The 24665-nt window shown below is 36.6% G+C and overlaps 1 protein-coding gene across 5 annotated transcripts in view; it reads left to right on the forward strand.

The window, feature by feature from the left end:
• The window catches only part of LOC126259391 (proton-coupled amino acid transporter-like protein CG1139), a 284611-nt gene extending 261917 nt beyond the window's left edge, over positions 1-22694 (forward strand). For 3 of the 5 annotated variants that reach the window (XM_049956154.1, XM_049956153.1, XM_049956155.1), the window contains exons 8-10: positions 1033-1211; positions 16884-17065; positions 21472-22693. In XM_049956154.1, the coding sequence (XP_049812111.1) occupies positions 1033-1211; positions 16884-17065; positions 21472-21713 (603 nt within the window). In that variant the 3' untranslated portion in view covers positions 21714-22693. Of the gene's footprint in view, positions 1-1032; positions 1212-16883; positions 17066-21471 lie in introns of all 5 variants that reach the window. The other 2 variants (XM_049956157.1, XM_049956156.1) reach the window with 1 other exon arrangement.
• The last annotated feature ends 1971 nt before the right edge of the window (positions 22695-24665 follow it).

Below are 24665 nucleotides of genomic sequence, written 5' to 3' on the forward strand. Positions count from 1 at the left end.
AAAATTCCTACATCACCTTTGCGTTGCTAACTGACAGTTATAATTTGTATGTTGATGATGGCATCTGACACTAGTGGAACAGTTTTTTCCAAGAGGCAGGTTTCCATAGTGGACCATTAACAGTCCGCAGCTCGTGGTCGTGCGGTAGCGTTCTTGCTTCCCGCGCCCGGGTTCGATTCCCGGCGGGGTCAGGGATTTTCTCTGCCTCGTGATGACTGGGTGTTGTGTGATGTCCTTAGGTTAGTTAGGTTTAAGTAGTTCTAAGTTCTAGGGGACTGATGACCATAGATGTTAAGTCCCATAGTGCTCAGCGCCATTTGGACCATTAACAAACTGGCTTGTGAGAATCCCAGACCCTGCATGAGTAGAAAGATAAGTGCATATATGAATCCTCGTCATCAGTCAGGGCATCATAAAATACCATTCAGCTGACCAGTGAGGATTCTGACAACACAACAATGTAGTGCCACCACGGACTGTTCAAGAACTTAGATGGCACAAAAATTATCTTCCCAAAATTGGAATCCACATCATCATCATTGCTTATAAACTTTGTAATGTAGTCAGTTTTTATTGTATTTGGGGGGAGGGGGGGGGGAATATTTTTACTCTTACTCAAAATATCTGTTTCACACTTCACAGTGAAATCTAATGTTAAAACCAAATACTTTGATTTACTTAACAAGAACTCAGAAACTGTTCCTTAAATACTACAGAACTGCCAATTTTCTTTTCTTTCTGCAAGTTACAACATAAAATTGACAGTATTTTAGGCACTTTACTTTTTTTCTCATTTTGATCATATTTTCAGATAGTAAATAAGTAAAATATCACATATATTGCAGTATTCATAATAGTTTTTTGAATGTTACACCATATTTTGTAGTGTTATTATAATTGTAAATTTATCTTAATGTAAAAAACTACAAAATTCATTTTTTTGAATTGTACATAAAATAAACTGAAGAAATTTTGGTTCAACATTAATTGAAGAAACAGACTTATATTCACTCTGGTTTTTTATGTACACAGATAATTGCTGTTGAAGGCAACATGAAGAACCCTGTTGCATTTGGTGGATACACCGGTGTCCTGAACAGAGGCATGGCTGTTGTTGTTGCCTTATACGTCATTGTTGGTTTTGTAGGATATGTTAAATATGGTGAAAACGTTTTGGGCAGCGTAACGCTTAATCTAGATACCCACAGCAAGTAAGTAAACTTACATACACAGATTGACTGTGATTCTCCTTTGGAGATAATTTTCTTCAGCTTAGATTGTTTCTTCCTATGATGAAACTTGCATGATAAAAATTTCAAACAAAGTATTACCTACCATATACCTGGTGTCCCTCCTAAGAGTCATCAGGCACATTTTCTCTTTATGTTTCGGCAGATATTTGCAATTTAGTTTCTTCACTGTGTTGCTGGAGTCAGGCCATCCAAATACTGCTCTTTACCTCTTTCAAGTGACAATCAGTGTTGAAAGTATTGATTTGTTTTCTGCTAAAACAAATTGATTTCTAAAGCGGAATTTTATGTGCTTCTGCAATGGAGTTGCCCCAAGTTAGTCCATTGTGATATTTTTTTTATTGACATGCATTAACAGGAACAGTAAAATACAAAGAATAGCCAGTACTCCAGCAGAGACTGAGCAGTCCTGCTGTACCAGAGTGTGGGTCAGGGTGATGCTGTGCTGATGGAGTACTGCTTTTCTTCATGTTTTACTGTCCCTGTTAGCACATATCAATAAAATGAATTATCACATTAGACTAATGTGAGACTGCTCTGTTGAGTGGTCATGTGAAATTCTGCTTTAAAAACAGTATTGTTTTGCAATAGGAAGCAACTAGACACTTTGTGTCAGCAATAGGCACCACTTGAAAGATGTGATGAGCAGTATTAGTTCAGACTAACTATGAAAAATAAAATTTCAGATATCTGCTGAAACAAAAGTGAGAAATGTGCCTGATGAGTCTTACAAGGGACACCTTGTAAGTGCGGGTAACACAGAACATATTGAGAAACTAACATAAGTTCTTATCTTCCTTAAAACTTACCTTCCTGTTTTCTCAGAGTGCACTTCTTACATGTACCCGTGTATACCCTCTCACTACTTGGATACTCAACACATCATCATGATGTAGGGACACAATACAGCCTGTCCACTTCTGTAACTCAGTGGTCAGCTGGGCTGGCTACTAGGCAGAGGATTCAAGTTAGATTCCCAGCACTGCAAGTGATTTTTCTTTGTTGGGAGGGGGGGGGGATGGAACAGGGTGCAATCAGTGTCATGATGCCAGTGGAGGAGCTACTTAAAAGAGAAGTAGCTGCTCCAAGCTCAAGAAAGCTGACAGTGACGGAGAATGGTGTGATGAGTCTTTGCCCCTTCATATCCTATCAAAATGATGCCAATGACAGAGGCTGACATGGCGTTTAGTCATTCCTGATCAGGCCATCTGGGCCAGGATGCAAAGTCAGTCCTCTTCTCCCCCCCCACCTCCACTCCACCCCAACCCCTTATCTTTTTCTTCACCATTTACAATGATTAATATCTGTGAAAAATGCCAAGCTGCACCATGGTTCAGAGACAATGTTAACATACATGTATTGCTGTAATTGTCTGGGCAAGTCAGTAGAACAGATAAAGGCAAGATCATACCACCTCAAACAGAAATGTGTCTAAGACAGCATGACAGCATCAAAAGCAACCTTCAAGTTTGGGACAAATTTACATTGTAAGGCCACATGCTGAAACTCTGATGCCCATGGGTGGTTTCTGAAACCAGATCTGAATTGTTTGATGTATTTCAGAAGTAACTAAATTCAGAATCTTCAGCAAAAATAATATGTTTCAGACACTAATAGAGCTACATCTACATCCACACTCAAGAAAACAATGTGATGTTTATGACAGAGGGCATATCCTGTTGTACTAGTTACTAAGGCATTACTCTTGTTCCATTCACATGTAGAGATTGGGAAGAATGATTGCTTAAACACCTCTATGCAGAGTGATGAGTCTTATCTTGCCATTGTGATGGCTATCAGAATAGCATGTTGGAAGTTATACTATATTTCTAGGTTCATCTACATCTACAGAGATACCCTGTGAGGTACTATATATTGTGTGGCACAGTGTACCTTATACCACTACTAACAGTCCCTTTCCTGTTTTACTTGCAAATGGAGCAAGGGAAGAACCATTGTCTGTATGCCTCCATAGGGACACTTAATTTCTCTTATCTCATCTCTGCAGTCCTTACATGAAATGTACATTGGTGGCAGTGAAATTTTTTGTTTCACGGCCTGTTGCAAATGCCAGTTGTCTAAACTTTCTCAATAGCATTTTGTGAAAGACTAATCTTCCCTCCATAGATTCCCACTTGAGTTCACAGAGCATTTCCATAATACTCTCAGGTAATTCTAACTTACCAGTAACAAATTTAGCAGCACACCTCTGAATTGCTTCAGTGTCTTGCTTTAAATTGAAGAGATGAGGATTTCAAACGCCCAGTACTGAGGAGTGGGTTGCACGAGTGTTCTATACACAGTCTCCTTTGTAAATGAGCTACAGTGAAGTCAACAATTTGCCTTCCCTACTGCTGATCTTACTGCCATGGCATAAGCAGAATCAAGTCAAAATCTGAAAGCAGGATTCATCACTTGAAATACAACACATATCATTGAAAGCATGTTTATTACAAATATCAGCATACAGCCAAATAACAAATAATTGCTGTTGGTTAAGTCTGAACTGGTGACCTACAGCTCACCAGGCAGTGACACTAACCAGAACACTACACTACATGCACCATAGCTCATGCCATTATGTATTCATTTAATTTCATATAGCTTTGCTGTGTTATGCCTAGACATTTAATCCATATGACTCTGCCTAGACATTTAATCTATATGACTGCCAAGCAGCACATGACTAATACAAGGTCCGGCAGAAAAACCTCCCCTTTAAGGAAAGCTAATAAAAACAAAACCAAATAAGGTAGAACAATTTTATTTATACTAAATAAAAGTACATATTATGCCATTTTAGAAAATACTCTTATGGTCTTACTTTTTAAATAAAACATCCCTTAAATGGCTTCCTGCACTGTCGACACACTGATTGAGTCTTTCCCTGAAGTTATTCATTACTCTTTGAGTCATTTCAGGTGGAATAGCTTCAACCTCTTGTGTAATTGCTTCTTTCAGGGCTCGTAAAGATTGTGGACGTTGTTCATAAACTTTTGCTTTTAAATAGCCCCAAAGAAAGAAATCACAGGGCGTTAAGTTCGGCGATCGTGGGGGCCAGCCAATGTCTCCACGCAACGAGATCACATGTCCAGGAAACATTTCCTTCACCAATGCCAGTGACTGCCGCGCTGTGTGGGCTGTAGCACCATCTTGCTGGAACCACACGTTCTCTATTTCACCAAAAAGCTCCCTTAGTTGCGGTTGGAGAAAGTCGCGGAGCATGGCACAATAGCGTTCACTGTTGACGGTTAAATTCCTGTCATTTTCTTTGAAAAAGTAAGGACCGATCACTCCGGAATTGTAAACAGCACACCATACTGTTACTTTAGGGCTATGAAGTGGTCGTTGATGAAGTTCTTGGGGATTGTGTTCACACCAGTACCTGCAATTTTGGCTGTTCACTGTTCCGGCAAGGTGAAAGTGTGCTTCATCAGAAAAAATCACAATATCGTTGGGACGAATGTTCCGAAGAAGGTCTTGGCACAAACTTACACGGACACCACAGTCTCGTTCACTCAGTTCCTGCATAGTTACAATTTTGTAAGGATGCATTTTAAGATCTCGATGCAAGATTCTTCTCACACTTCGATCAGATATCCGTAATGCTGCCGCATGCTTTTTAGCGGATCGTCGAGGAGATTGTTGAACTGAAGCTCTAACTGCATCAACATTTCCGGGGCCTGTTGCAGTCTGTGGTCGTCCAGGTGGTTTCCTTTTTAATGCGGAACCTGTCTCACGAAAGTTAGCAACCCAAGAATAAATTGTTTTCTTATCGGGAACAGGGTCCCGTCGTCCGAGCGCAAAGCGAACGCGAAAAGCACGTTGAGTATTAATAGGCGATTCGCCATTTTGAATAAAATCTTCCACTACGAAGGCACGATGTTCACCAGACCACGCCATGGCGTACACTGAAAACGGCACGTAGGCAGCTACTTGACGACGCGCCCTCCACCACTCTGCTCCTTCTACTGTCCGCTGCACGTTACTTTGTAATCGGGGAGTTTTTTATGCCGGACCCTGTACAGTAATCAAACATTACAAGACTCTCTTCCTTAATCATCTGTGTCAATGTACATTGACCTACATTTGGACTTAGCTGTCATTCATTGCACCAATAAGAATTCTGAGTCACCCAATATCCTCCTGTAGTCATTTAAAGACAACACTTTTCCATCCTCAGCAAACAGATGGACATTGCTGCTCACTCCATCTATCAGACTGTTTATGTATATAGAGATCAAGAGTGGTCTTATAACACTTCACTTAGGCAATCCTTATGATACCTATGTCTCTGATGAACACTTGCCATCTAAGACAGCATATAGAGTTCTACTACTAGAAAAGTCTTCATGCTACTCACAAACTTGAGGGCTTATTCCATATGCATGGATATTTGTTAAGAGCTTGCCTGGGGGCACTATGTCAAACACTTTCTGGAAATCTGGGACCATGGAATTTTCCTGTTACCTTGGTTTGTAGGATATCATATGACAAAGGGGCAAGCTGAGTTATGCATCATCAATGCTTTCTAAATCAATGCTGATTTGTTGACAGAAGCTTTTCTCTCTCAAGGAAATTTATAATATTTGAACTTTGATTATGCTCAAGAGTTCTGCAGCAAATCAATATTAAGGATAATGCCTTTAGCTTTGTGGGTCTGTTCTTTTACCCTTCTTATGTATGGGATTCACCTGTACTTTTTTTTCAGTTGCATGGAACTTTGCACTGGTTGGGAGTTTTGCAGTAAATGCAAGGTAGATAAGAGTCCAATGGCAAAGAGTATTTACTTTGAAACAGGATAGGGATTCCGTATGGATCTGACAACTTATTTGTTTTCAGTTCCTTTTAGTTGCTTCTCACTGTTTCCTGTTCCTTTTAATTGCTTCTCAAGACCCTGAATGCTTGTTTCTATACCCTCTGGATGGCAGTTTGGGAGGTGGTCAAATAATGAATTGTATGTATGTTCCTCTTACATGAATGATTTTTTTTAACTGCAGAATTTAAAACTTCAGCTTTTATATTTCTACTTTCTATTGCCACAGTAGACTGATGGACAAGTCACTAAATTGAAGCCTACTAGTTCCTTAGTAGGACCAGCATTTTCTTGGGTTCTTGGTAAGATCTCTCTCCAATATATGACAGATGTTGTCATAAGCTTCACACATCAACCTTTTTATAGAAATAAAAACTTCTATTACCTTTTTCTTCTTGAAAATTGGTGAATCTTTTCTGTCCTTAATCCACTTACTTAACACATACTTTTTCAGAGTGAGATTAAAAATCAGTTTAAGTTTCACCCATAACTCCTCTATAATTTCATTGTACCAGAACTAAGTAATGTCCATTCATTGTATAAGTAGGATGCTAACAGCTACTTATCTGGTCTTTCCAGCATAAAAAACTCCCCTAGCCTCTTTGATGGATTTAGTAACTTAAGTGATCTTTGTTGCTATGATGACATGATGGTCACTAATCTCTATCTTTATAATGGCACTGTCGCAAGGTCCTCTTTGTAGCTACCAAGTGTAAAATATTTCCATTGCATGTGGGATGTTGAACTAGCTGCTCAAGGCAGTTTTAGGAGAATATGTTCAGAACTACATCTCAACTGTCTGCCCATATCATCTGTAATGAATCCATACATGTCCCAGTCTACATTTGCTCAACTAAAGTTGGTTCATGAAACTGTGTAAGTAGGCTTTTGCATAAAAGCTAGCACACAGTGTCCATGGCTGAAACAAACCAGTGTCAATTTGTGCTGCCCTTATTTTTATACATTCAGTATCCCCTGCTAGTCCTATTTGGTACAGATCTCACACGTTTGAACAATATTATTGGATGGGCTGCTTGAGGATTTTGTAAGCAAGAGCAATTTGTAAGCAATCTCCTTAGTAGACCAAACTGTATTTCCCTAGTATACTACCCATGAACCAAAGTCTGCTACTTTCTTCACATATAACTGATCCTATGTGATCATTCCATTTCACGTCCCTACAAATTTACACTCAATTATTTGAGTGAGTGTTCAATTTCAACTGTGACTCATTGATATTGCAGTCATAGGTTACTCTGGCATTTCATTTTGTGAAGTGCGAAGTTTTACATTTCTGGACAATTGAAGCAAATGTTCAGTCACCATATCACTTCGAAATTATATCAAGATCTGATAGTATTTATGCTGTTCATTTTCAAAGTATTTTATTATAGATAACTATCATTTCTGAAAAGTCTCAGATTACTGGTAATATTGTCTGCAAGGACATTAATATAAACTTGAACACAATCGCAACACGCTTTCCTCAGTGTTATTTCTACATTTGTCAGTGATTCTTGTAACACTTCTCATAAAATGATGTAACAAGTAGCCAAAGTTTATATTTCAGTGATGAATTTTCAACATTCAGATTTGTGTCATTTGAATGCAGATTTAAAGAGAATATGTTCAATTTAATAATTTCCTAATCTAATACTTACATTATTATATAATGGCTTCATTGTCTTCTACAGGGTTGAGGGTGTTGGCTCAGACACTGAATTGTGAAGAACTGTAATTATCTTTACAAATCGGTGTGGATCATGCAGGTGGCATCAGCTATTAAACCACCTTAAAACAATTTTCTTTTGAGTTCTCTGGTATATAAACTGCTCAACAAAAGTTTGGGATACTATCATAAAATGTAATCTATGATACTAAATGTCTCATTTACCTTGGCACTTCATGCATTACCCAGTCAGAGACCATATACTGGATGGTGTTACTGGCATGCTTTCTGGCCGTTTTCCAGTTGTGTACAAATACTTCTGCTGCAGCGGCATGCCATGAGCAGTCCAGTATCAACAGCAGCTTCAGTCAGTGTTCAGCACTGCAGTAACATGCCACACAGAGGCACACAACACTTTGATACAGTCAAGATAGTAGCTTTATTTTTCAGTAGGTCATACTCAGCAAGATTTGCCTATTGGTTACATGTAATTCAAAATGGTATGTCTCAAGTGTGGAGAAAGTACAGAGGAATGGGAAATATGAACAACAGACATCGCAGTGGTTGTCCTTGTATGACAACATCAATGCAGGATCATTTCCTCCAACTGTCAGCTCACAGGCACCCTACATCAGCTGCCAGAAATATTGGAAATGATTTCTCCTGGGTAACAGGGATTTGTACCTCAGACCAAACAATGCACAGAAGACTGCATCGTGGTGGTGTTCATTCCAGAAGATCAATGAGAAGTTTTGCAGTGAACCAATCGAACTGATGCAGTAAAAGGATGTGGGCTCTTGCATATCAACATTGGACCATTGCAGAATGGAGTAATGTCATGTTTGGTGACAAAACCCGGATTGGTTTGTGACCAGACACTAGACAGAGTTTGGAGAAGTGGTGGATGATAGCAGGAACTCCATCTGTTTGTAGGTGGAAGTGTAATGTTCTGGGTGGCATTAATGATGGGACTGCGGACCCCTGTAATTCCCATCTATAGCAATTTATGGGTCCCTGATACCTCCAAAAGGTCCTACAAACAATTGTAAGACACTACAGATGTGAAGTTGGTGACAATTTCATCCTAGTCAATGACAATGCAAGACCACACCATACTCTAGCAGTGATTCGGTATCTTCAAAGATGCAACATCAACTGAATAAATTGGCCAGCACAGTCTCCAGATGTGAAAGTGACATGTTGTAGGTGGCCATTGCACACTGTCTGAATCCACCTGGCAATCTCCAAGACCTCACTGAAGCTGCCATTGAGGAGTGGGACTTCATACCTCAAGGTAATCATGATCCACAGCATGCCGCGTGTAGTGGAAGGACTCATCCATATGTGGAGAGGACGAACTTGCAACTAAAGACTGATAATCATCACCATGAGATAAAGATTTCCACTGTTTTTGTTTTCACGATGTACACTTAAGATAGAGCCTGCTTCATTTGTAATGATGCTTTTTAACTAACCAAAACTGTTCTTGTTTCCAGAAGGAATTATGTTTATTTTGTATTGTACAAATCTCAGTGGGTGTACTATAAGAAGTCATTACAGCAAACACTATGGTATTCCAAACTTTTGTTGAGATGTGTATTTTGCCTTCAAAATAATCTTGTAAACAACAATATACCTCATCTCCACAACAATTACATTGCTACTTCTTTATAGAAAAATAAACACCCAACTGCCTGCGATCAATTTTAAATTTAAGTTGGAAAAGCAGAGAAATCTACAAAAAAGTACTTACAACTTTAAAATAGTCCACCAGAATGTGCAGGGCCTGAGTAAATGTGAACAATTAGATGTGTTTGTAAGTGGAAACTATGCCTGATGTGCTTGCTATTAGTGAACACTGCTAATCTGATGCCAAATTGGAACATTTTAAACCTCTAAACATGGTACTAGCTAATAAGTATTGCAGGTCTTCCATCAGAAGTGGGGGTGTGTCAGTGTATGTAAAAAGTACATTTGATTTTAACTCTGTAAATGTAAGTAAATATTCATTAGAAGAGACATTTGAGTTATGTGCAGCATGTATAAAGATACCAAGTGATGAAATTTATGTTATGTGTTTATATAGACCCTAAGTGGAAACCGAAGTTTTCTTGACAAAGTTCTTTTACATGATGTCACACCTGAATGAGTTAGTAATTATAGGAGATTTCAGCATAAACGTATTAGCAGGTAAGTTACACACTAGAATATTCAGTTATACTCTACTTGAATATAATCTAAGATACCTTATAAACACTGCAACCAGGAACACTGAAACATGCCAGTCTGCAATAGCTTACATAATCACTGGTATTCATCTTTATGATCTTACATGTTCTGTTATAAGTGCTTTGTACATCTTCTGTTATAAGTGCTTTGTCAGATCACCATGCAGTAGAATTAGGTGTGAACATAGAAAAGGCTCCTGCACACAGTTTCTACTATAACTCATTTGAATAACATACTAAGCAATGTGGATTGGAACAGTATTCTAGCAACACATTACAGTTATGGTAAATACTCAAGTGAACTATATTACATTCTCAACCAAGCCTGCCCATTAATAAAAAAAAAAAAAAAAAAAATTCAGTCACAGACCGTAACCCAAAGCTGGATACCAAGTTAAGTCACTGAGGCTAGAGAAAAACTAAGATGGTATGAGTTTGCTATGTGAAATGAGTTGAGCAATAAAAAATTAAAAGAAGAATTCAAAAAGTATCAGAAATACTATATAGACCTCCTAAATTCTGAAAAATGGAAACGTTTTGAAAGTGTCATTCAAAACTCAAGTAATATTTCCAAAAAAAACATGGTTAAAAGTAAATAGAGAAACAGGTAAATCTGGGAAACATACAACTGAAAATCACCTACTGATAAATGGCACAATAGAAACTGATCAGAATAAGGCAGCAGATCTATCTAACAAATACTTTGCCTCTGTTGGCTCCAGCATAAACAATCAGCTTAAAAATCTCAAATACAAATTCAGAGGAACACCAGTGTCAGAAAGTATATTTTTGACACCAACCAGTGAAGAAGAAATAATTAAAGTAGTGAACAGCTTGAAGAATTCTCTTACAGCAAGATATGATAATCTTAGTCTGAACACTCTTAAGAAATGTATTCATAAAATTGCATCACCTTTATCAGCAATTATCAACTTTCAAATTTCCAGATGAGTTGAAAATTGTTCGAGCTGCGCCTGTTTTTTAAAAAGGAAACAGAAATCTGGTAGAAAACTTTCCATCTATATCTGTTCTTCCAATAACGTCCAAAGTCTTTGAGAAAGTAATATACATAAGAATCTGGAATTTGCTGGTAACCAGAAAGTGATTTCTAAGGGGCAGTATAGGTCTGTCAAGGGGTCACCCACCATTAAAGCAGCAACCAACTTAATCGAATATGTCACTCAAGCAATGGACAGTAAAGAACATGAATGTGGCGTCTTTCTAGACTTACAAAAATCATTTGATTGTGTTGATATGTCTATATTGCTGGACAAACTGTGGACCTTCAGGTTTCATTATTTCAAAAGATAATTAATTTCAGGTAATTTAATATACATTACTGGAAATTCAGAATGCTTACCTTTCTGTTAATGTGGGTCATTCTACGGAATTATGTTGATTAGCTCACAAAGTTTTGCAAGTATTGTATTGTATTGTATTTATTGGTCCAGTAAATCTTACATGTACAGTGTAGCACATCAGATATTGGACAGGTCAAAGTATATCTTACAATTAAAACACTTTAGAAACTAGAAAATTATGTTCACAAAATTTTACAGCACTTCATATACTGGGCAAGTCAATGTGTAATTTATAATTAAACCACATTAGAAACTTGAAGTTTACAACTGAATACATGTATAAGCCAATATTAACGATTACAGTATCTGCATGATCCTCACTTAAGCTCTAAGGATTTTTGAGGAACTCTTCTACACTATGAATTGACATGTACACTACAGAATTACATTCATAGAATTTTACTTCATATACTGGGCAAGTCGGTATACAGCTTACACTTGAACCCCATTAGAAACTTGAGAATTACATCTGAATGTATTTATAGGCCAATATTAATGGTTACAGTATTTGCGTAATCATCACTTAGACTCTCGAGGATTTTGGAGGAACTCTTCCACACTATAAAAGCAATGTGTCAACAGATATTCTTTTAATGCTGCTTTAAAATTTTTTACATCAGTCTTTACTTTAATTTCTCTTGGCAATTTATTGTAGATAATTTTTCCACGGTGTAATGTTCCTTTTTGGCACAAACTGGTTTTTGTATGGAGTACATGAAAGTCAGTTTTCTGTCTTGTATTATGATGATGAACATTCTCATTTTTGGGGAGGATACTAGGATTTGTTATTGTATATTTCTTTATAAACATTGCACTTACAAATAGGAAAATACATGGAAGGGGAAAAATCCCCATCCTTTTAAATAATGGTCTACATGGTTTGTTCCTTTTTATTCCAGCCATGATTCTCACTATTCTTTTTTTCATCCTGAAGAGTTTTAGGCAGGATGGCGAGTTACCCCAAAAAGTGATCTCATATTTTAGGACAGAATGTATATTAGAATAGTAAACCGTCATTAGACAGTCCTTATGACAGCAGTTTTCTAGCACTCTCATTAAATAACACATGGTACTTAGCTTCTTTAATATGTTGTCAATGTGAGTTTCCCATCTAAGATTATCCTGTAGCCAGACCCCCAGAAATTTGGTATTAGGCACACTTGCAATATCCGTGTCTGACATCTGAATTCTTATATCCTCTTCAATGTTTCTCTTGACATTATGAAAATTTAATGCTACTGTTTTGCTTTTATTTATTATTAGTTTGTTTTGGTTGAACCAGTTTACAACATTTGTTAATGACTCAGACAGTCTTGTCTGTAGTATCTCTTCAGTCTTCCCGCTGACTAATATGCTTGTGTCATCTGCAAACTGGATAGTGCTATGGTACTGGTTGGTTGATGTTAGGTCATTTATATATATATCAAAAATAGGATGGGGCCCAGTACCGAGCCCTGCGGTACTCCATATTTTATTGCTTTATAATCAGAACAGTGTCTTGTTGATTTATTTTCTTTGTGAAAATGTATTTCTACTACTTGCTTGCGGTCAGTAAGATATGATCTAAGCCAGCTGTTAGGCATACCTCTGATACCAATTCTTTCAAGCTTCTGCAGCAATAGAGTGTGGTCTATGATGTCAAAAGCCTTAGACAGATCAAGGCATATGCCAGTTACTTTTTGTCCACTATCAATTTTTTCGAGTACTTCACCCAGAAATTCATATATTGCTGTTTCTGTTGATCGGCCTTTCCCGAAGCCATGTTGGGTTGTGGATAATATTTTGCACTTTTCTAGAAAATCTAGCAACCTCTTATGAAAAATTTTTTTTAGTATTTTCGAAAATGTAGATAGCAAGGCAATAGGTCTATAATTGGCTATCTCTTCTTTCTTACCCTTTTTGAACAGTGGTTTTAGTTTCACTGTCTTTAAGCAGGAAGGAAAGACTCCATTTGTTAATGAACTGTTGAAAATGTGGGCTAATGGTATTGCAATGAGGTCCCCCACATTTTTAATGACATAATCTGGAATCTCATCCACACCTGTTGAAAATTTTGTTTTTAATTCTCTAATTGATAGTATAATTTCCTTAGGGTTGGTTGGAGTAAGAAATAGGGAGTTGCAGTTTCTATTTTGATTGGATGGTGGTGTAGCAGGATTTTTATTTGAAGATTTTATGTCAGATAGTAATTTTTCACTAATATTTGCAAAGTATGTATTAAAAGCATTGGCTACTTCTTCTGGATTTGTAATTTTTTTGCCACCTTGGATTACCTGGAGATTTACATTTTGGGAGGTCTCATTTCCTACTTGTTCTATATCTTCCACATGGCTTTCATTTTGTTCCTGGCCATTTTTATATGGTGATCATTTGTTGTTTTTTTAGATTCTTTTATGACTTTGTGAAGCACTCTCTTATAATTCTTGAAATGCACCAGAAATTCTTCTGTAACATTTTGTGTTTTTGAGATTTCATAAAGTCTCCTCTTTTCAGCACATGATATTTTAATGCCTTTCGTCAGCCATGTAACATTTCTTTTTTTAGTTTTTAATGTTTGGTTTTTAACTGGAAAAGAAATATTGAAATAATGGGAGAATATTCCCATGAACATGTCAAACTCTTTACATGTATCCTCATAGTTGTCTATATCATTCCATGTTTCTTTTTTCAGTAAGTGCCTGAGGTGTTCTAGGTTGTGCTTGCTAAAATTTCTACCTTTTCTTGTCATTTGTTGTTCAGCATTTCCTGCAGTGTCTGCTGGGAATTCAATAAACTGTGCATAATGATCAGTGAAACCTGTATTCATATTTCCAGATTTGTATAAATATTTATCTGTATTTATTAGTATCTGATCTATAGCACTGCTTGACGATTTGGTGACTCTGGTGGGGGATTTGATAGTTGTATGTATATTGTAGGTTTTTAATAAGGCCTCAAGGTTTAATCTGTCTTTTGAGTTCTTGTTGAAATCTATATTAAAGTCACCACATATGATGGTTGTTTTACTATTTTTATACTGTTAAGTGCCTTCTCAAGATTTTCAATGAAAGTAGTTACGTTTCCATCTGGGCTTCTATATATGCAAATAACAATTATATTTAACTTTGTCAGTTGTGTAGCAGAAATTTCGAAGTTTTGCTCTTCCCCTAGCTGGTTAGTGAACTTTAAATTTTCGTGTTTGACGTCCTCTCTAACACATATGCATGTTCCTCCATGCATGGAGGTTTTCCTACAAAAAAAAAAAGATTAAAGGGTAAAGCCCTCTATCCTTGTGTGATGTAACATATTTTCGGATAACCAGTGCTCACTAACACATATAACAGACACTTCTTTTAGTTCATCTGATAACAATATTTCTATCTCACTAACTTTATTTGATAAGGATTGTACATTTTGGTGCAGGAGCGTAAATTTCGACAATGACTTATTTACTAGGTTGTTTTGGCCTACCTTATGTTCGACAGCTGCACATGACATATCATTTTTAACACTTTTACAATTTAAGTTTTCTTTCCAGAGCGATGTTTTAGAAGATGAAATCAACATTTCTCTGGAATCACTTGCCATAAAAAAGTTGTGGTTCTTTCCTGTTTCGTGTTGGGCGAGTTGACTTGTAGTGTGATGGCGTTTCTGCTGTAATTTTTGGAGTTGTAATTTGAGGAACTGCAACTAGGCTAGATGGGGATCCTCTTCTTGCCGCTTCAACACTTCCTGAAGTCATTGGAGTAATATGCTCTTCATTTGAAATTGGTGATTCTATTGCTGCTGCTGCTGCAATTGGAGGCTGCACTAAGCCTGGCTGATTTCGGTTTAATTGTTCCATGATTGCATCGCACAGTGCTACTTTCCCTTTCATGTTTCTGTGCAATCCATGGGTAGTGAAATCTTCTCTTTTTTGACTGTCTGCATTAATATACGTCACATTGCTGAAGAGCTTACATATTTTCTCGAACTTTCGGTTAGTTGCTTCGATTTCTGCATTCACACACGATGTTTTGATGAGATCATGTCTCCTAGGGATGCTTATTACGAAAACTTTCATGTCCATAACTTTTGCCAATGTTTCCCTTAAAGATCGCAAAGCGAATTTTGCCTCGTTCTTGTAGACATCGTTTGCGCCAGCTAAAATAATGCAAGAGTTACAACTTCCTTGGTTACTGTGTGTGTCAATATGCTGAGTAACTTCTCGCAGTGGAGCACCTGGCTTCACAAATCCAATAACACTTTCATTTATTAGTTTTTCGTTCATGATCTTTGCCAGTCCTTTTCCATAAATAATGCCAGCATCTTGTTTTTTACGTTGACTGTTTTCATTAGTTTTTTTCCGTTCCGAAACTTTCGTTTGTATATTTGCTTCACTTTGTCTGTTCGTTTTTTCTGATAGCACACTGAATCTGTTTTTGCGCACGATATTAGAATCAGTCAATAACTTTCTTTGAGAATTTGACAGTTTACTTTTCACTACTGGTATGTTTGGAAGTTCGCGATTTCGAGGAAAGTTTGATCTGTTTTCATGCTTTTCCGCTACCATGCTAGAATTGTTTGTTTGCAGTTTTTGTTTACTTTCAGTTCCTTGCAACAGTTTTTCTTCAGATGGCTGTATTCCATGATTTACTACACTCGATTTTTGCGCACTGTTTTTTTGTATTAAAGTTACACTGCTTATTTGAGATTTATCTTCCTGGATAGAGTTTTCTTCGGTCACTGATTCCCATTTTCCTGTGGAGGCCGTGTCTTCTTGCTTCCCGTATTTTCCCGATTGTAGTTCTTTTATATCCTGTTTTAGAGTACCGATTATGAATTGTAGACTTTTTATACGTTCATTTAGCTTTGATATCTCGTCCTTCCAACTCATACACGATTTCTTTTTTCCATCGAATTTTACTTTTTTTTGCGGAGATACACGATTTACTTTAACACTAGCCGCCATCTTGCACTGTATGACACTATAATGCTAACTTTAATTAATTGTAACTTTTAATTAACATGGTCTATAGTCAAACTAATGTCATTTCTGGAATCTAATCTGAAGGAATAACCTAAAATAAATTTAAGTGGGGGGAGAGCTTAATTACACATTAGAAGTATCATTAAACATGGTGCACATTACTTACATAACAATATTGAATAGCAGAAAATCAAAGAAAGGAAAAAGAACCTAGTTAATAGCAGAAGTCAAAACATAACACATGGGAAGAATCCAACAGCTGTGTCACAAAGTAACCTGTGGAAGCTGACTAATTCCACATCCCTGAAGGCTCCCATTCATGATGGGATTTACAGAACACAGTGTATGAATGAATCAATGAATGTTTACTTAATGGAGGTATAAATAGCTATCATGTACTTGTAATTCTAAGACTTCACCTTTAACATTTTACTTCTAACAATTTCATTAGCACCTGTCTCAAGTATGTTGACCTGTCTCCAGTATGTTGTTACACAGTGTGCAAAATATCTCTGAATACAGAATAATAACTGTAAATGAAGCTTAAGCCTCATACTGACACTCTAAAAGATCACTAATTTGATGTTAATTGAAATTTCTATCTCTTTCAGGCTTGCACAAAGTGTAAAAATCATGTTTGCATTCGCCATATTCATCACTTATGCTCTGCAGTGTTATGTGCCATTAGAGATTCTGTGGTATAAAGGGCTAAAACGACGCTTTGAGAAGTGTTCAAAGAAAAAGCAACTATTTTATGAATATGTTGTTCGAACAGCGATTGTAATTGCAACATGTAAGTTATTATTTCTGAAATGTTTAAGAAAAGAACAGTTTACAAATATCAGTGACTTGAACACATTTTGATAATCAGTAGTAGAGACTCTGTCATCATACAGACATTAACAGAAATGTTAGACTAAACAAGAGCATACAATGAAGGCTTTCACGACCGAATGGTACTGTTGTTGATAATTCTTCTGGGTTATATGGCCATGGTCCATGGAATTCATCTATTCCTAACGTTTCATCCAATACTACATTGGACATCCTCAGAGGTATGGCTGGTCCTTCTGAGTCCTGCCGACTGACGAGTCGGCCGTCGGAGAGCGGCCTAAATACCAAGGAAAGTGGGCGTGGTCTAGCTTGCACATAGTAGCAGAGAGAAAAATAGCCAAAGATAAAATGTTACACCTCTTTTTTGTTGTGGGTGATGATTGGAGTTCTTATGTAAGTATCTATCAGTATGTGTGCTCTTCCGAAACACTTTATGTTTTAGACTGCCATCGGTCTGTCTCATGACTAACATATCGAGAAACGAAATAGCCTGGTCTTTTTCCACTTCAATGGTAAACTGAATTTTAGGGTTTATGCTATTAAGATAATCAAAAATTCGTCTAAGGCTTTTCTACCGTGTGTCCAAACCATGAATGTGTCGTCTACATAACAATACCAACAACATGGTTTCTTATTTGCTTTATTCAACGCTAATTGTTCAAATTTCTCCATGTAAAAATTGGCAGTCGCAGGGCTCAACACCATCCACTTGCTCATAAAACTCCTCATCCCACTAAAACTGGCTATATGTGAGACAGTGTCTAAACAGAGCAGTCAAATCTTCAGGGAAAACTTTCGTTATGTAAACCATAACTTCATTGACCGGAATCATAGTAAACAAAGATACAACTGACCAGAATGACTTCAGGAGCCAAGGTTAGACCTTCAATTTTCTCAATAAAATGATGTGAATCTCTCACATAAGAATCAGTCTTACCAATGTATGGTTGTAGAAGAGTAGCTAGATACCTAGATATTTGATAAGTAGGGGAATCAATCACACTAACAATGGGTCTCAGAGGGAGATTTATTTTGTGAACTTTAGGTAAACCAAAAAGTTTGGGACACTTAGCTTCACGCCTTAGCAAAACTTTTTTTTATCCTTCTATGGAATGGAAGTAGAAGACTTCATCAACGTATTAGTTTTCCTCAAAATAACAGCTGTCGGGTCTCTTCTAAGTTTATTGTAATGTCCCGCCACTAATAGATCCAAAATCTTACTTCTATAGTCATCTTTGTTCATCACCACAGTCGCATTGCCTTTATCAGATGGAAGAACAACTATTCCTTCGTCCGCATTTAAATCCCTGAGGGCCTTTCTATCACCCTTAGTTAAGTTACTCTCCAATGGCTTATTATGGCATAAGACCCTTGTGATTTCAATACGAATTGCATTAGCAGTTGCCTTAGGAAGGGTTCGAATCCCTGCTTCCACATTCGCAATAATCTCTTCCACTGGTAAATGCGTAAGAATAATAGCATAATTACCTCCTTTGCGGTTCTCGCAAATGACTGACTATTATCAATAGTTACATTTTATCTTTGACTAGTTTTCTCTCTGCTACTATGTGCAAGCTAGACCACGCCCACTTTCCTCGGTATTTAGGCCGCTCTCCGACACCCGACTCGTCAGGACTCAGCAGGACCAGCCATACCTCTGAGGATGTCCAACGTAGTATTGGATGAAACATTAGGAATAGAAGAATTCCATGGACCACGGCTATATAACCCGGAAGAATGATCAACAATAGTAAATGAGCAATTTCAAATAGTTGCAAAAAATACTAATGTTTCCCTTTTTTTAATTATTATTTGTTTCATGAATCCTTAGGTGTAAGTATCTTATTTAGGTGATGATATTTTATTTCTTTTCAAAAATAAACCAACTGCATGCATGTTTTATTTACATGCAATGCCAATGTTACAGTTAAGTTTCTGTGTATAAAACGACCAGCATCTCACCTAATATTTCTGGTAACAAATAAATGCTTACATTAAAAATGAAAGCACTTAATAACATATTTAAGTCGGCAACTAATTTTAAGCCACAGAAGAAATTCCAATGTAGTTAACACCCCACTTTAGCAAATTTGTGATTAACAGTTTTTTTAAAAAATATTGGCAATATTTGTTTCCTCAATCCTGTAGAAACCAAATTTATGTTTCAGTTGTAGTATGGAATAATCGACATTTGAAACATTGGCTTTAGTTGGTTGGTTCCTATTATGCTAAAGAATGAAATCATATCTATGTGTAGAGATAAATAGTGAAAAATATTAATATTTGGCTACTTTATTAGAGGAAGGATAAGAAGAGAAATAAAGAAAATACTTGTTATGTCAGTAACCTAATCAGTAGGAATTTTAAAAAAGACAGGTTTGTTATTTTTAAACTGTCATGAAATCAAGACTGTGAAAGATATGACACTGGAAAAAAGGAAGAATAAAAAGCCAGAATTTGAACATAAAGAAGAGCCCTAATAATGACACTGTAGGAAAAGGTATATTGCTACTTACTGTAAAGATGACACCTTAAAGTTACAGATAGGCACAATTAAAAGACACTGACATGTAAGCTTTCAGCCACAGCCCTCATCAGAACAAGAAAGTGAAACATACACCATTAGTTAACACAAACAAGCACACTTCAGGCACACATGACTGCTAACTCTAGCAGCTCAGGCCAGAATGGCATTCTGCTAGAGTTGGCAGTCAGGGTATCCCAGGAGGAATGGTCAGTATTCACGGATATGATAGGAACAATCATTCAAAGCAAAGAAGTCTAGTAACCATGGACTCTAAAATTCATATCTTAAGAGCTATGAGCACTACTTTGGAGCAAATGCCCATAGCTCTTTTGGTGTTCGTTTTAGAGCACACATTTACTGGACAGTTTTTCTTATTTTGGCCCATACTACCTACTCCCAAAATATGGAAAGCAAAAACTTTGCAGTAGAAGAGAAGATGAAGCAGTGCTCATAGTTCTTAAGCTATGAATTTCAGAACCTGTGTTTACTAGACATTTTTACTTTGAATGATTGTTCCCCGTCATGTCCCTGAATACTGAGCTTTCCTTCTGGGACACCCTGTATACTCCACAATAATATAAATTATCAGGTGAGAGCAAAAAAAAATCTTGTAAATCCATGATTTAACACATAAATCAAAACATAGGAAAAATATTTCACTGATCAGAGTGCACACAGGTAAGAAATTTCTGGGCAGATTAAACTTACTTTTTATATGTGATGTTTTTACCAACTGAGATGTCTAGGCACTGCTTGCAGAAGCAGAAGCCGTGCACACAGTTTAATCTGTCAAAGAATTTTCTGTGGTCGGTGATGTTTACTACTAATGTAATAATACGTGGAAACCCGAGGACACACATAAATAATTAGAAGACTGAAGATGGAAAACTATGCTAGGCTGAGGAACAGACTTGAATCTTTACATTTTGATAGCAGCACCAATCTATGAGCAAATGAAGCATGCATTAAAGACTGTTATTTTGTGGTCTCTGAGATAAGGATCTGGATTTAAAGCCCATCTGGAACATACATTTAATTTGAAGTGCACACTTTAGTGTGGGCACAGTGTTGCAGCCTGCATGTTACTTATTGTGTGTAGAAAATGGAGGAATGAACATAAGTAAGGCAAAAACAGAGTTCACAGATGTGCAGTGCAGTCATTAAGATGACTGTACATGACAAGACTATTTGGATGCTTTGTTTATCATCAAGCTGGTAACAATCAAGGGAAAAAAAGCTGGATATAATGAGAATCGTCAGTTTGGAAGAAAATGGACACAAACTCTCATGAGAAAATGAATGAACAGCAATGAGGACACTGAGATTTCCGTTTGCATATAAGAGCCAGGGAAAAGTTAGAAACAACTCATTAAAGAGAAACCAAACATGGACCCAGAGTCTGACAGATATGGAATTTGGTTAGGACATGATAAAAGAAGAGGTACAGAGACATAACAGATAGGCTTCTATAAGGAAAAAGATGACAGCAAGTCATAATATATAAGCATCAGAGATTATACCATTAAATGTGCATGTTTGGTGGAGATGGCTAATACACTCCACACCTATACATAGGGAACTACATACATAAAGGTTTAGTAACAATTAGTTTCACAAGTCCATATGATTTTCAGAAATTGTTAATAATTGTGTATAACCACGATTAAAACCAAAATTGTTATGTCATGATCACTTACATTTTTTTATTAGATTCACAATGATAATATTGCCTTATGTATGTCATTTCTGGTTTATTATTGTGAAAAATATTCTAGTATTTTTCATAGTAATTTCTCTTGAAATTATTGCTCAATGTAATAATGTTGTCTTCTTTACAGTTCTCCTGGCAGTGGCAATACCTCGACTGGAATTATTTATTTCACTATTTGGAGCCTTGTGTCTAGCAGCAGTTGGCATTGTTTTCCCACCATTGGTTGAGATCTGCTATTTGTGGCCCATCGGTTATGGTTTCTGCAGATGGATCCTCATTAAAAACATACTCCTTATGATCTTTGGCACTTTGGGACTTGTCATTGGTACCTACACAAGTCTCAATGACATTATCGTTTCCATGCTGTGACATGTGATGCTATTGATGTATACAGACAATGTGGTACGCTTGTGAGATTTTTTCAGTGATACTGCTTTACAGAGAGCAGAGCATGTCTAAGCATGTGTACCTTCTGAAAGTTACTGAAGAACAGCTGTGTTATTGAGAAGATGTTCTCCTGACATGCAAACAGATCGTACTATCACAAAAGAACATCACTGCTGAAGTTTCGTCATGGGATAAAACTTTTACAAGGTGGAGGAAATTGCTGTTATAAACACTCATGTGAGAATTTTTACTTGTATTGTATATACCACCTTACTTATTTTGCAGTTCACATAGTTAAACAGCATAGAGACTATTTACCAGTTTAACAACAATAACTGGTGCTGCATGTCAGGAAAGAGCACACTGATTACTGCCTGAACACAGTGTGCAATGCTATTCTTTTGTTACTACTATGGATTACGTTGTAATCATGTGAAACGTTATTGATCTGTACAGATCGTATTATGAGTAAGGCAAGGTGATCTATGTATATACTGTGCCTAACATGGCATTAAATGAATTATGTGCTTTAATAAAGCTATGCATAATATAGTACAAAAGATGAGAAACTGTGATTTTGACCAGTGGAAAACACAGTTTTTTTTCCTAAGCGAAGCTAACAGCTGTTAAAACATTCCTGCACCTGTGAAACTAAAGTTATTTTATTAGGCAATTTTCTTGTAAAAAATAATAGAGAATATATGCTAAAATTAAAATGAACAACTATGGTAAATAATTGTTTTTCACTTCTATTTCCATTTCATCAATTAAAATGTTGATGCTGTGCTGTAGTGCACATTTGTCTCAATTTGTTTCTGGTTTCGAATGGCAATAAAGTCACTGTTGATATGTAAGTATTAAGTTATAGGATTAAGTTACAGGGTTAATATGTATCTCAATTTCATTTGCTTACAACTAAATTTGACAAATTATGGCCAGCTACAATCGTAACACTGTTTTCCATTGATGCAGGAACTCTTAAAACTCAGTTTTCGTTCCTTTTCAATACACAAAGACAAATGAATTTCCAAATTTTTAAATATGAAGATTGTGGGTGATCTCAGTTTTTTTTAGTAAATATACTTTTGTGAGTTATTAGTAAGGTCCTTTTTAACCAACATAAATGCAAAAGTGATAATTAATTTATGGCCAAAAGCTGTTGAAATCTAATACTCACATGTCAGTAACTTCTTAAGATACTTTTTATTACCATTGTATAATGAGCATGTAACTGAAAACAGATTGAATGAATGTGGAAGTGTAAGGTGATGCAGAAGCATAATACTAGTCACATTTACAAAAAATTTAATTCAAATGTAACTCAAGTCATCTCGATTTTCAAACACCATGGTTTTCCTAACCACATTGGGCAGATGTCATGATGGTTCATTCTGTATGACCATTTCCAGATTCATTTAAACTTTAAACATAATCCTTTTGAGCATTTAACCACAACATTCTGTAAAACTACAAAGAAATTATAAAAAAAAGTCCATGCTTTGGTTGACTTGCAATGATTCTTTCCATCACCTTGAAGAAGATACAATTCAGTTGAATTACTAGCTTTTGTTTTGTAACTGCTGAATGAACCATGGAATCTCTAGGTTGTAATATCAGTAATGCAAGGAAAAGATAGATTGCTACTTACAATAAACATGACATATAAGTTGCAGACAGCCACAACAAAAAGACATTTACACATTAGCTTTTGGCCAAAGCCTTCGTCAGAAAAGGAGACAAACACACATTAATTCACACAAGCAAGCACACATCTTGCGCACATGACTCCAATCTCTGGTAGCTCCAGTTTGCATTCCCTGTCTCTGTGGTCATTTTGTGAAAAATATGTGGGAGGAAGTAATATGTTGCCTGGCTCTTCGCTCTTGGAATTTCAGTAATAAACCTCTTCATGATGCACAATGCTTCTCTGGTAGCATCTGCCACTGGAGTCTGACCATTTCCATAATACTGTCATCCTGACTATATGATCCTCTAACTCTCTGTTGTATCTTGTCTATATCTTCTATTAATCCAATGTGGTAAGTGTCCAATATTAGTGAGCAATACTCAAGAGTCAGTCAAACAAGTGTTTCATGAACCACTTGTTTGTGGATGAATTACATTTCCTTAAGGTTCTTCCTATTAGTATCAGCCTGACCTCCACTTTCCCTACAATTTGTTTTATTTGGTCATTCCAGTTTAGATCACTCCAGATAAATACTCCAGGTATTTTATGGTTGTTACTATTTCCAGCAATTAGCTGTCAATAGTGTAATAGAACATTAACAGATTTTCTCACCTATTTGTGGGTAATATGTTACATTTGTTTACATTCAGGTCAACTACAAGTCCCTGCACCAATTATTAAGTGACCTAGGTCTTCCTCCAATTTACTACGGTTTCCTGGCATTGTCTTCTTATAGACAACTGCATCGTCACAAACAACATCCTAGGGCTTCCAATGTAAGCCACTAGATCATTTATATTTATTGTTAAGTCCTACCACATTTCCTTGGGGTACTCTTGAAATTACTTTTACATCTGCCACCTTTGTTCCATCACAAGTGTCATGTTGAGTCCCAACTCTAAGGAATTCTTGAATACAGTCACAAACACGATACAGTACTTGGTAAACTCATATATTGTTCACTAAATGGCAGTATGGAACTGTATCTATGTCTTTCTGGAATCAAAGAACAAAGTTTCAAACCAGGTGCCAGTGTCTACAGCACTCTGGATCTTGTGGATCAAAAGAATGAGCTGTGTTCCACAAGCTCTGTATTTGTGTAATCTATGTTGAAGTTCGTAAAGAATATTTTCATTCTCCAAACTATAGCAACACATGAGCATATAACACACTCCATAATTCTACAACAGATTGAGGTAAGTTGTATAGGACTATAACTAATGCATCTGTCCAATGATTCTTCTCCA

Source organism: Schistocerca nitens, chromosome 5 (assembly GCF_023898315.1).
Source record: "Schistocerca nitens isolate TAMUIC-IGC-003100 chromosome 5, iqSchNite1.1, whole genome shotgun sequence".
In the NCBI taxonomy this organism is placed as follows: domain Eukaryota; kingdom Metazoa; phylum Arthropoda; class Insecta; order Orthoptera; family Acrididae; genus Schistocerca; species Schistocerca nitens.